Source organism: Carassius auratus, unplaced genomic scaffold (genome assembly GCF_003368295.1).
Source record: "Carassius auratus strain Wakin unplaced genomic scaffold, ASM336829v1 scaf_tig00216794, whole genome shotgun sequence".
In the NCBI taxonomy this organism is placed as follows: Eukaryota; Metazoa; Chordata; class Actinopteri; order Cypriniformes; family Cyprinidae; genus Carassius; species Carassius auratus.
In genome coordinates, this window is record NW_020528740.1 from 44723 (window position 1) to 57664 (window position 12942).

Genomic DNA, 12942 nt, shown 5'->3' on the forward strand with positions numbered 1-12942 from the left:
TATTTTAACATGTCAATGCTTCTGTGTATAAGGCGGGGTTAAAAACGAAATTAATCATTTCTTTTTGAACCTTGCCTTATACACCGAGGCATTGTCCTGTCAGAATACAAGAGGGTCCTGTCCAAACTGCTGCTTATATGCTTAAACATTGAAACATTTAATTTCTGAATTGCTCAATTGTAATATAGATGACAAAAAAAAAAAGACAAAATACTGTTCTTAAAACGAGTTTTATAAACTATGCTTGATTTATATTAAATCTAAAATGTTCTTTAAGGAACCGTGTGAACAACTGTGATTATAATTATAATTTAGTATCATGGATGATTCAGCAAAAAATGATGTGCACAAAGGAAAGGCATTTTTAGGGAACTTCACACTCCTAAGATACCAGACTGCTGTCTCCACAGAGTTTAGCTGCATGAGCTGCTTCTCTGCAGGGACACTGCTGCAGCACAGTAACGTGATCATGTGACTACTTCATATTACAGGCCACTACAATATGATCTGCTTATGTGCGGTTCCCCAATGAGGATGAACCTGTGTAGTATCAAATGATGACCAAGGTTGACAGGATTTGGTTATAAAAATCATTGCTTTTATTCTACACTGAACATGTACTGTAATTGCAATATTCAGAACAGAAGTGCAGGACCTCAGTCAGAAGTCTGCATTACATTAAAAAAAGAAATTAAAAATTAAAAGGCACACACAAATGTCTTCTCATCAAAAGTACACAACCCAAACACACTGTATGACCAATTAAAAGAGTTTACAGGACATAAGAGGTACATAAGGTTTCAAGTCATTAGGTAAGTGCTTTAATGGGTTTTACCTACAGACTCCTGCAGTACATGGTGCTACAATGCATTTCTTTTTTTTTTTTCATTTTAAAGGGGTCATATGATGAGATTTAAAAATGTCCTTTCTCTTTGGAGCGTTACAAGCTCTTGGTGCATAAAGAAGATCTGTAATGTTGGAAAGACTAAAGTCTCAAATCCAGATTCTTTATAAAAGTTCAGACGCATCCACGTCCTTCTAAAACACCTCTTTTAAACTCGCCCTCTACGTCACTGTGTGGGAAGATTTGCACAACACTGCCCAAATGTTAACGCAAAGAAAGAAGGCGTAACTTTGATTCTCGCTGTAGTATATTGTGGAGACGCTGTGTGTCTCATTGTGAAAGCGAAACTACTTTGTTTGGTCTTCCAAAAAAGGACACGACTATAAATCAGTGGTTAAGTTGTATTTACAACACCGTTCAGAACAGTGCAGTCCAAACATTCAGATGTGTGCAGCACTATTTATGGACGACTGTTTCCTGATCCTGGGAGAGTAGACCACAATGCTGGCTTGTTCTGACTGGCTGTCTGTAAGTACGTTTACATATTTAAAGAATTTGCCCCTTATGATTCAAACGTGAGTTTTGAGCAGTGTAGAGTAGCGCTTGTTGTTAGTTGTTTCTCCGATCACAAATGCAGATATTTTGTTATGTTTACGTGGTGTGATGCAGCGCAATGCGTAAAAAAAGAGTAGAAGTCATTATAATCAGTAATTATGTCCCCACTGGATGCAACAAATGCCTTGTTTGTCATGGGTTTTGTTATAGTCTTGTCACGCCGGTGTTCTGACTGGGACACGTCATCACAGTATGGTGAAGGGCATAACATTTCCATCACACGCTTGAAGTATTCAGCCAATCATAACGCACTGGATAGCTGGCCAATCAGAGCACACCTCACTTTTCAGACCGATGAGCTTTGTAAAAATCTACGTGTTTCAGAAGGCGGGGCATAGAGGAGTATTAATAATATACAGTATGTGGAAAATAATGTTTTTTACCAAAAACCGCATAAACACATTTCATTACACCACATACAAAAAATAATTTTCTTTTTAACAACGTCATATGACCCCTTTAAACTAACTCTAGTACTCATATACTGTCATTTCTCTCCATCAAATTACCCATTCTTCTGTCATTTGTGTAGTGAATTACACATAAAAAAATACTAGTCAAGATGCTCATTCAGTGTATTATTTTCAGGACTGGTTCTCACAGAACATGTTCAATTGTGCCACTTTTTACGGGCCTCTAGATCATTGAAAGCTACTGTCATTTTAGTTTTTTTTTTTAATTGCGATTTTGGAACCCCCTACAGCTGAGAGCAATTCACTATTGTGCACATATCACTGTAGTAATACCATGTGCATTTGTTGCTGCCTTTGCTGTTCTGCCCTTTTTGCAGAATCGTAACTGCGCACCAAACATACAGACACTCAGAACAGACGTTGGGGGTGCACAGAAGACATTTGCCTTATTAAAAGTCAGTGTACCTTCAGAATCATCTTAAAACTGATATTTAAAGGTTAAAAAAACCTCACATACAGTTGTTTTTAAAGAAGTGGAGACTCGGTCAATATACCGTGTTAATCGAACAGAATTTCAGACTCGCGGTTTACACATTCTTTTCCATTGGTCGACGCCAAATCTCAGGGTTTTTTTTTTTAAGTCAACGTGCAATTGACCGACATCTTTGACATATTAAAAAAATCACTTCGTAGCGCGTATCTTGTTTTAAAATGAACGGCCCCTTTAAGCTTCCCGTTTCAAGTCAAACGCTCTTCATAATTCTGCAGAATTCTTCGACAAGGCACAGATGGTGCACTTCAACTTACAGCGATTAACATGACATTCTATAGCCATAATTTTTCATAAGAAACTCTAGAAGGTGTTTCTACATCTCTGAGCAGGAATTGTTGGGTTAGCAGAAGTAATCCTTCATTCAGTTCTGACTGACGATGGGTTACTCTTAATGGAAGACCGAGTGGTCCAAGTCCTGCTTTATCATCAGAGCCATGTTAGTATCTAAGCTGAGATGTTGCCACCTTAGTTTCTATTTGCAACAGCAATACTAGTTAAATATTAAACCATTGAACACAGACCCGTTATCTGTAGACAAGCAAATGACATATAAACCTGAAACACAAGACAGCTCTGTACCTGTCTCACCTTCAATTCTGAATGCAACCTAATCTAATATACATATGCATCATGGCCGTACTGTAAGCAGCAAAACAGCCTGAGGTTTCTTTTTTAGATGTTACAGCCAGAAGTGGTCAAAATAGTATGTTGGTTTGTTCACAATATAACAATGAAATAAAGAGCAAAGTTGATTTTCACACTAAGACTTTGGTAAACGAGAGGAATAGCACTGAATGCTTAATGGGTTTAATTCTTTTCCTCTATAAAAGTGTGTTTATCTGTAGAGACTAGTAGGCGTTGCACACTATGACCGGAAAGAAACCTCAAAACTTGATTCTTTTCAATAAATAGACACAAGGAATGTAAACGTTTTTGGGGATTATGATTGGGTGGTCAGCAAAAAAGTGCAATGAAGAGTGATCAAACTCTTCTTTAATTGATGTAAAGTTCTATTTTTAACCTGTTTGCACAGGGTTTGTGTATGGCAGCCTTTGGGATGATGATTCAAGTGAAGGATTGAGTGTGTTTACTCTTGAGGCGAGGCAGTATTCACACTGGCCAAGGTTTGCTCTTTGCAGGACTGTTGTCGATCTCCATGTCCATTTCTACAAAGTCAGCAGGGCCTTCATCCCTACCCTGTGAGCTGGAGTTTCCGTCTGTTGTTTGCTGGCCATTTCTCCTCCTCCAAAGGCAAAGGCCAGTTTTGGCTGGACGCACCAGTCCAAGAAACAGAGCCCCGACTCCCATCCCAGCTGCGCAGGAGTAAAAGGCTGATCCGTAATTGTCAGTCCTGTCTACCAGAAAACCTGAAACAAAAAACACAAGATGACCTCTATAAATCTGTGGGAGGCAAATGTATAGGTTTATAACTATTTCTGGAGGAAGAAGCATGAATGGTTTATTCGTGTATTTCAAATCATTGTCCAGATTCACGGGGGCCACATTTGAAAGAAAACAAGCTTGCAAAATTAATTTTTAGTGCTATCAAAGTTAAGATGAACTTAAGATATTGATGAAATATAACGAGATTTTTTTGTTGTTGTTTACATTCACTTAATGTTGATGCATTTCTAAAGACTGGTCTAACATTGACCACACTGACAATGTAAAAAATGTAATTTGTTGTCTAATTAACATGTAATTATAAAAGGTAATAATTTAATCAAATTTGATGATGTTTGGTCGTTTTTTTTAATTGAATATTTTTCTCATAATAATATGAATTATATACGTAATTAAAATGTAATTGAATAATATTTCTTTGTGGGATTTTTTGAAATTTCTCTCACGCAATATAAATGGCTTTTATGCATTAAGATACATAGCTGCTTTGTATTTAGTAAAGGGTCCTTTGCATTAAGATACATAGCTGCTTTTGTATTTTAGTAAAGGGGTCCTTCACAACATTGTTGAATGTCTTTTAAAAACCCCTGTTGTAGCCGGTTCCTCTGCTGAGGTGTTCAAAGTGGCTTGTAACCGCATTAGTTTACAGAGGCTGCTTTTACCTCCTAAAGGTGGCCCGGCCAGTCCTGCAAAGCTCTGGATACAGACATAGACGCCAACAGCCGATGACATTCTCTGAATGCCGATCACGTCATCTTCAGCCAGCATTGGGATGTGACTGGAGGCCACGGTGCCCAGCAGGAAGCCATAGAAACAGGAGCAGGACATGAGGCCCCAGAACTCAGTGACAAAGGTGAAGGCGACCAGCACCGGACACAGCAGCACCGTGCAAATCAGCAGGATGTAGATTTTGCGGATGGGCCTGCGATTGAGCGCCCAACCCATGGACAGACGACCTAGAATCTCAGCCACGGCCATGGCCGAGAGCATGTAGGTGGCGCTGTCACGTGACACTCCTCGGCTCACGCTCAGCTCAATGACGTAGAGCTGCGGAGCGAAGAAGCCCAGCGTGGCGAACAGGCCAAACAGTGCGTAGCAGTTGAAACTGGCATCTCTGAGCACAGAGAAGTCCAACAACTTGGGCCTAGAGGCGCTCGAGTCTTCTAGTTCCTGTTTGATTGGGGTCTCAGGCAGCATTGGTTGCTTGTTTTCTTCTTCCTCCTTTTCCATAAGTGTTTTTTTCTCCTTTTCTGTAGATTCCTGGCCCTCGGACAGGTTGATCTGGGAAGAGGTGACGGACTGGACCCCTGAGTCCACAGAGCCTAAAGAGGTACGGGTGAGTTCATTCTCCTGGTCATATTTGGATTCAGGTTCTTTAAGGGGGGATGTGGAGCCCTCTGGGGTGGTGGGTTTGGGTTTAATGATTATTGGCTTTAGCAGAGCCCCACAGACAATAATTGAGGCCTGCATAACCCCAATCACGATCAAGCAGTTACGCCAGCCGATCTGCTCCTTCAGCGCGTTCATAGCTGCAGCGGGAATTCAAATGAAAAGACTTACGGAAAGACCAGTTTTACAACATGTCTGAAAAAACAGTAGGCTTCCTGTGAAAAATAATAGTCTTTTAGGCCTATGAGTTCCAAAGAAACATTTATCATGTTATGTACATGATTAGCTAATATATAACATTCAAAACAAGTCTGCCTGTGTGTTAAAAGATAATAAATCATGTGATCAGCCCCATGTTGTTTCAAACCCGTATGACTGTCTTTAATCTGTGGAGCTCAAAAGAGCCCAGTGTTTTTGTTTCAATGAAAGTCAATGGGGTTCAATATGGTTTGGGATAAAAACAGATGGACCATTTTTCAAAGTATGTCTTGTGCTATGCATTGCAAAAGAATGAATGACTTGAGGGTGAGTAAATGATGCAATTTCCATTTGGCTTGAAGTATCCAGATTGCACAGCTTTAATGATCGTACCTGGTGCAAGTGCTAGCAGCGAGAAGCATTCTCCTGTGGAGGCTATGGATGTGACAAGGGAACGGCGCTTGCTGAAGTACTGCGACAAGATCGTAACTGTAGGCAGGAAGGTAAGGCAGTAGCCCAGGCCTGTAAATAAATGCAAAGAGGGAGATGACAGCCACTGGTCCCTTCAACACAAGGGGCTCAGGTCAGTCTGAGGGGCCGGGCTCAAAGCACACCAAGAACCAGGCCGCTCTCTTCCGGAGCACAAACTGGACAAAGGGCTGAAAGAAAACTGTATTTAAAAGAGACAAGAAAGAGACAAGGAGAAACAAAGATCGGCGAGGTTAGGATCAACTAATGATGGTGGGGAGCGAGTGTTTTGATATTTGGGGAAAGCTAGCAGTGCATCTTTTGAGAAATCTGAAAAACAAAATGATTACGTGGTCACAAATCAAACTGAGCAATTGAGAGCATTTATACATTTTTTTAAAATCATTTTTTTTTACAATAAATGAAAAAGGTATTCCCCGTATGTGGATTGGACTGCGTGAGTGTGAATACATTATTTAATACAAATTAAATCTTCAAACATATTGTGTTATATTAAGTTATTTAGAATGCGCATTATGAGATATATTTTAACGAATTAGTGTCTGTTTATATCGGATGGCAGTATCGTCAACACATGAAAACACTCCACCCAAAAACACTATGATACGTTCATCTTGTTATAGAAGGGGGTGTGTTACTAAAGCTGTCAAGAATCAGGTTTAGTGATGCTGACAATCATACACCAGTCACAGCACTGCTTGAATTCCCTCTCTGTCTTTAAAAAAAGTAAGTGAATAGACGAGAACATCATTCTTACTAGGGAAAATAATCAAGAAATGAAACAGAAAATAAAATAAACATAGGAAATGACAGAATTCATGACATGACTAAGAGCTAACTAACAGTTTTACACAGAATTGAAGATTGTTACTTTGCAAATGCTATGTAAAGAAAATCTGTTCCATCTTTAATATAAAAATGAAATATTAATCAGTTTTCACAATATCATGCCACACCACACTGAGGAAAAATGTTTTCAGTTACACACTGCGCTTGCAACAACAAAAAAAACCAATCATTTACCGAACATATTTGATTATACGGGACAAAACATGCATCCCAAATATAAAGCCACACTCGAGCTGGATTTACCTGCAACCATTCCCATGGTAATGTACATCTCAATGATGGAGTTAGTAAGGGCTGTTGTAATTGTACCCAGGCTGATCAGGAGTCCACCGAGCATGACAACAGGCCGATAGCCAAAACGGTTACTCATCAGTGTGGAGAGAGGAGCTGTGGGAAAGAAGGTGCCAATCATAAACACTTCCAATAACACTCAAGACAGTCTTACAGCTCAAATTCAGATACAGACACAGTGAATCCATGCACTTCCTTCTCAAAACTGTCCTAAACTATCTATTAATGGTGGGTTCATTTTTGCAGCAAAGGCATGAAGACAGAATCACTAGCAAGTTTTGCTTGGACTAGTCACTTTCAATCTGAGTCATCTGAGTGACTGCCACTGTTTGAACACGTATGATCCTTTGAAGCCCTCTTAGCTGGAAAAATGTGAATCCATCCACTGAGTCATGTAATGGTCACTGGGTAAAGTGAGTGAATCTCCAGTCAGCCGGCAGTCCTTACACAGCACAGTTCAGCACACGCACTAAATGGGGCATTGCTCACTCTCTGCACAAAAGCCAATATGAAAAGATGAGCTGGGGAGACAGAATCAAGGAACTCAGTATCTTTTTGTGCATTATTTAAAGGGATAGTGGACCCAGCTCTCAACATTATTTCATTTGTGAAACATTAAAAAGAAGATATTCTGAAGAAAGTTGGTAACCAAACTATTTTTGGTGTCCATTGACTTTGACTGAATGGACCAAAAAAGATGTTTCTCAAAATATCCTCTTGTGAAATAACATGAGGGTGAGAAAATGAAGGCAGAAATGTCACGTTTATTGGTTCAACTACCCCTTTGAGGCTTGAGAGAATTACATGGAAATGAGAGATCTGATGACACAGCTTGTTTCTTTATTTGATACTTTGCACCCGCCCCGCCTTTTGGGATATGCCCGGTCTTTTTATAATGACCTATTTTTCCCCTCAACTTCCCTGAACTAAAACGGAGTTGTGTGTTTGGTGTAGCTTTAAAGTTGCGGTCGCTGCAGATTAAAACCTGCATTGATAATGATGGAGCAAACTTAAAAATAGCATACAATGGCTTTTACAGATGCCTCTATGATAGGAAAAGCAAAAGCCAGTAATTAAAAATGGATTTAGGTTTGCAAAAGTGAAGTAACCCACAAAGACATTCACCAGACAACATCTTTCTGCTGTACCATACAGTATTTTTCTCTCGTGCAAACACCATTTGTTTTGTGTAAACACGGTGAGGTACACCTAGTACTATCTTATTGTATCTTTAAACAGTCTAGACTGAGTTACCTGTGAAGGCCATGACAAAGACACAGATGGAGACGACCCAAGACACTCTGCTGTTGGTTTCATTAAAGTCTGTCATGAGGTCCACGAGGAAGATCCCAAAAATCTTGATGATGCCATAGGTGAAAACCTCCACGAAGAAGAAGGCGACAGCCACCAGCCAACCCCAGCCTCCGTCTGGCACCTCGTCGTACACATTGGGGCTCGTGCAGCCCTTCAAGGCAGACATTATTCCTGTCATGATGCACACTGGCGTTTCTGTAAATGTAAGCAAAGTTACAGTTCAGACCGTTTTAGGTATGATATAATTTCCACAGCGGCTTTGATGGTGTGCCCTTGTCAACTCAACAGCGGGGTTTGTTTGCAAGCCTTTAATCGGTTTTGTCTGTTGGATTATTTTACCTTTCAAGGTGCTAAAACTAAGTTTGCATAAAACACTTATGTAACCACTGCTAAGATATCAGAGAAAAATGGGAGTGCCAGAGCCAAGCAACACTTTCAAACTTTCACACACACACATAGGCCTCTCACAATAACAATCCTTTGTTGTGCGATATATTGCCCCTGCAATAATTGGTATAAGTGATATTATTGTCATTTTAAAGACCATTTTAAATGTTCAGTGAATTTACAGTATAATCAATAATGTTACAGCATAACCATGCCATAAGGCCTACACACTTACAAATGAAAATTTTTTTTTTTACATTTTTACTAACATTTTAGATCATGGAAATGAAGTATCAAAATATCAGATACCTTAAAAACCTAAATAAATAGTTAATAAACATTTTCTAACAAAAAAGTGCAAATTTACAAGTAGAAAAAAATTAAAATGCACAAAGAACTTGTATGAAGATTTTTGCTTCTACAGATTTTCCCCTGACCTTCATTTCTCTGTAAACTAAGGGTTGCACACTATTGCTGAAAAACACAATCACCACTCAGCAGTCAGATGTCTGTATGCACAAATTCACAGATCCCTAAACAAGACCGCAGACTGCAGAGTGAGCAGGGTTTTTCTTGTCTCTACTCCTGCACTGCATTAGTTAATGTTTTTATCATGGACTCCACAGGACATTGCAGTGCGCTTTGGTTTTTGGCACTTCATGTTACCAAACACTAGACTGTCCACCTAATAATAATTATTCAGCTCCACTGCTGTTTAAGCTGGAACAAATAGTGGACTCTGTGCTTTGAGCTGGATCTGTGGAGTTTTGCAACATACATTTGTTGTGGAACATGGTTTTCGGCACTTCAGGCTACTAACTCTATTTGAATAACTGGCCTAATCATTATTTTTCTCATCCCAACTGAGTTGCACTGAGCTGAGCTACATTGTGAATGAGTTCACGTGTAAGAGTATCTTTAGGGCAAGCAATAATGCTCACCATGGTCAGCCTACTTCATGTGATTGATGTGGCGCTTTTGCTACCAACACTTGCTTCACATGAATGGTCAAATGATGTACTACAGCATACATTATTGAGCACTTGTTGGGTGCTTCATGCTACCAAGCAGTGGTTTGCATGATTAATTACTCTGTTCTTTTCAGCTCCGCTGTTGCATTGAGCTGGAATTGTGTATAAATATGGGCAACCTACAAGTTTGCCTTCATCAGCTATTCTGCCGCATATTGCGTTTTGGACTGATTTTACCGTTCTCCGCACTTTAGCTTGAAGATGGAAAGGATAGCCCTAAAGACATTGGTGCAGGGCCTGTGTTGACATCCAAGTCCCAACTCTGTGGTTGGTGCTGGCATGTCTAATTTAGTATCCATTCCTGATTCAGAGGTTTTACCCGAAACTCAGTTGTCTCGGGGCCTAATGAGGGAGGATCAGGCTGTCGTATGGTTATACCATCCATCTTATTTGGGTTGATTGGATTTACATTGTCAAGACGCAAACACAGATGTTCATCCTGTCTCTATCTGAACCGGAGATTGGTTTGTGACCATCAGTCTAAGGATGCGTACTTCTGCATCCAGATCGTCAAGAAACACAGGAAGTTCCTCAGGTTTGCTTTTTGAATGAAGCTTGCCAATATTTTATTATTCCATTGAACTGGCATTGAACGCCAATTGAGTGGCTTTCACATTAGGTCAAGGACTGTATGAGACCATAGCCATGTTGTGGTCTCATACATTGGTCAGAGAGGATAACGCTCTCGCCCCCTATCAGGTTAGTGAGACTTGTTCTTCTTTAGACTCAGACCATTTTCCTGTCGATCAGAGCAGTTCATGTCCCAGGTCCCCTGAACTCTGGAGTGGACTTACTCTTGAGGCTAAGTTGAAGGCTGGAGAATGGAGATTGCACCCTCAGCTGGGTGAGTCTCATATGGCAGAGGTTCGGCCGAGCAGAAGTGGATTGTTTTCTTCGAGCATGTGCATTGCCCGCTCTGGTTTCCTTGTGTCCTCTGTCGCCTCTGGGTGTGGATGCTCTAGCCAAGAGTCTTATGTCTTATGCCTTCCCGTCTACCTGTTTGCTTCGAAATGATTCTGTTCAGAGTAAGGTTGGTCAGAGTGAACATCTGTTTTTGGTGGTACCGTTTTGGCGCACACGTACATGGCGCTGTATGCCCTTAAGCGGACACAATCTGGAACCAGTCCATTACCCTGTAGGGACCTGCCACAGGTTTATATGGCTGCAATATCTGCTGGGCATTACCCATAGAGGTGTTTCAGAGGGATGTCACCCTCTGGTTTCCCATTTATGCAGGGACGATACAGCTTAGGCCTTTCCACCCAGCACAGATCCTTTTTGGAACTTATTTCGGTTGGAAGGCCTGGCAGGCCATCCATTTGAGCCATTTTAGTCTGTCAGAAAACTTTGAAATCACATATTCTCTATTAGAGGAATGAGGATCTGCAGGCTCGGTCAGCTCCTCTTGTGTGGACTTTTCTCAAAGGTTGGTTAAGTCTTACTGCTTCTTAGGCCTAGTATATCCTAAGGCTGCTTTGACACTGTTCACTCTCAGCAAGTGGTTGGAGTTCTTCTCCCTTGCTATGCAAGGTCAGATAGTACTATATCTTTAGCCTATGAGGTGCGTGGTGTGACTTTGCCTCTAAGGTGCGTGCTCTTTTAACGAGAGCAATGGCTTCTTCTCAGACTCTCTTTTAGGAGCTTTTGATGGGAGATGTCAGTGTTGTGGCAGGTTAGTCCTCTCCTAACACTTTCATCAATTTCTACTTGTATGATTGTGAGGATGGCTCTTAGCTCCCGGGTCTCTTCTGCTTGAGCAGACTCTTTCATTGGTCCTCCAGCTATCTTAGGTACGTCAAGCATTATGGTATATCCAATAATAGGTTTCCAAAAGCGATGACATCATCGCAGCATTGAAGTGAACCTATGAAAGGGAACATCTCGGTTATGTATGTAACCTCGGTTCCCTGAATAGGGAACGAGATGCTGCGATGCTGGCTGTTCCGTACTTTCGATAGCTCTTCCTTCGTCATAGTGTAAAATCTGATGAAATAGCACACAGCACGCATATATGAGCATACGTACGTATGCTCGGGGCGGTGCTAAGCGCTATTGGCCAATAAATTGTCGTGATGGTATAAGGGCTTCAGACATTCGTCACACTGGAGGTGTTCCCAAAACGATGACATCATCACAGCACCTCATTCCCTATTCAGGGAACCAAGGTTACATACATAACCGAGATGTATTCTACAGTCTTTGCCTATGTTCATGTTTAGTCATTTCACTTTAATGGCAATAAAAATAACGTATTTATTGCCATTACACTGAAATGACTGAACTTACACATAGGAAGAAGCCTGAGAAAAATGCTCACTTTAGCAGAAAATTTCAAATGGAACTCTTAATGTATAGTTGCATTAATACATATTGTAATGTATAAGATAGTAAAGCTAGTGTCTATATACACTAATAAACTTCTCAAGACGTGGACTGTTTTAACTATTTAGACACAAGCGGTATAATAACTTTATCAGGCATCTCTGTCCTCAGACGCAGTGCAGCAGAACATCGTGCTCAATTACTCCAGCGACGCGTAATACTGTCTGTGAAAACACTCAGATAACTCCAAAGAGTTAACTTAATCACATACCCCGTTCTTTTTTTACATTATATATATATATATATATATATATATATATATATATATATATATATATATATATTAATGCCTAAACCTTCATGTCGCCGTCATGTGCGCCACAAATACACAAATACAATATAGTTTAGGTGTAAATCGTTTTAACTTACCGAGACGTTGAAGAAACTGAGGAGAACTCGGAATTTTGAAAGAAAACAAAGCGCACGCGAGCTAACGTTAGCCGGCTCCTCAGCTGAAGTGTTCAGTGGAGAACATCGCTCTGAGCATCGGGCGAAAGAGTTACAATCACTCCGCTCAAATATAACGATTCTAGCTTATGGGTGACTTCATTAGCAAGTCAGAAACACTGAAATTATAATTGAATCAAGTACTATCTAACAGCTCTCAGTCTGTTTCCCCTTTCTTAAGCTTGGCAGATTTTATACCGGCTGGAGCCGGTCTTCAGGCGCGCGCCCGCGATAGCAGTATACCAGGGAGTCGGGAGCGCGCTGGGAACTGAGCTCAAATCTCACCTGTCTGTGTTTACACAGACATACTGTATGGTTTACACAGGGGGAGAAAAA

The 12942-nt window shown here is 40.6% G+C and overlaps 1 protein-coding gene across 1 annotated transcript; it reads right to left on the reverse strand.

The window, feature by feature from the left end:
- Nucleotides 1-576: 576 nt before the first annotated feature.
- Nucleotides 577-12845, reverse strand: LOC113098962 (monocarboxylate transporter 7-like). The gene is made up of 6 exons (XM_026264006.1): nt 12529-12845; nt 8300-8554; nt 6998-7141; nt 5810-5938; nt 4492-5358; nt 577-3792 (listed from the first exon to the last, which is right to left on the reverse strand). The coding sequence occupies exons 2-6, from the start codon at nt 8535-8537 to the stop codon at nt 3536-3538; spliced, it is 1635 nt and encodes a 544-aa protein (XP_026119791.1). The 5' UTR covers nt 8538-8554; nt 12529-12845; the 3' UTR covers nt 577-3535.
- Between the last annotated feature and the right edge of the window lie 97 nt (nt 12846-12942).

Excerpts from the sequence above, each read along its gene's own strand:
- LOC113098962 (XM_026264006.1), bottom strand. The coding sequence starts at position 8,537 with ATGACAGGAATAATGTCTGCCTTGAAGGGCTGCACGAGCCCCAATGTG. Across the intron at positions 5,939-6,997 it reads TACCATGGGAATGGTTGCAG|GCCTGGGCTACTGCCTTACC; the intron begins GTAAATCCAGCT and ends ATTTATTTACAG. Across the intron at positions 5,359-5,809 it reads GCTGCTAGCACTTGCACCAG|CTATGAACGCGCTGAAGGAG; the intron begins GTACGATCATTA and ends TTCCCGCTGCAG.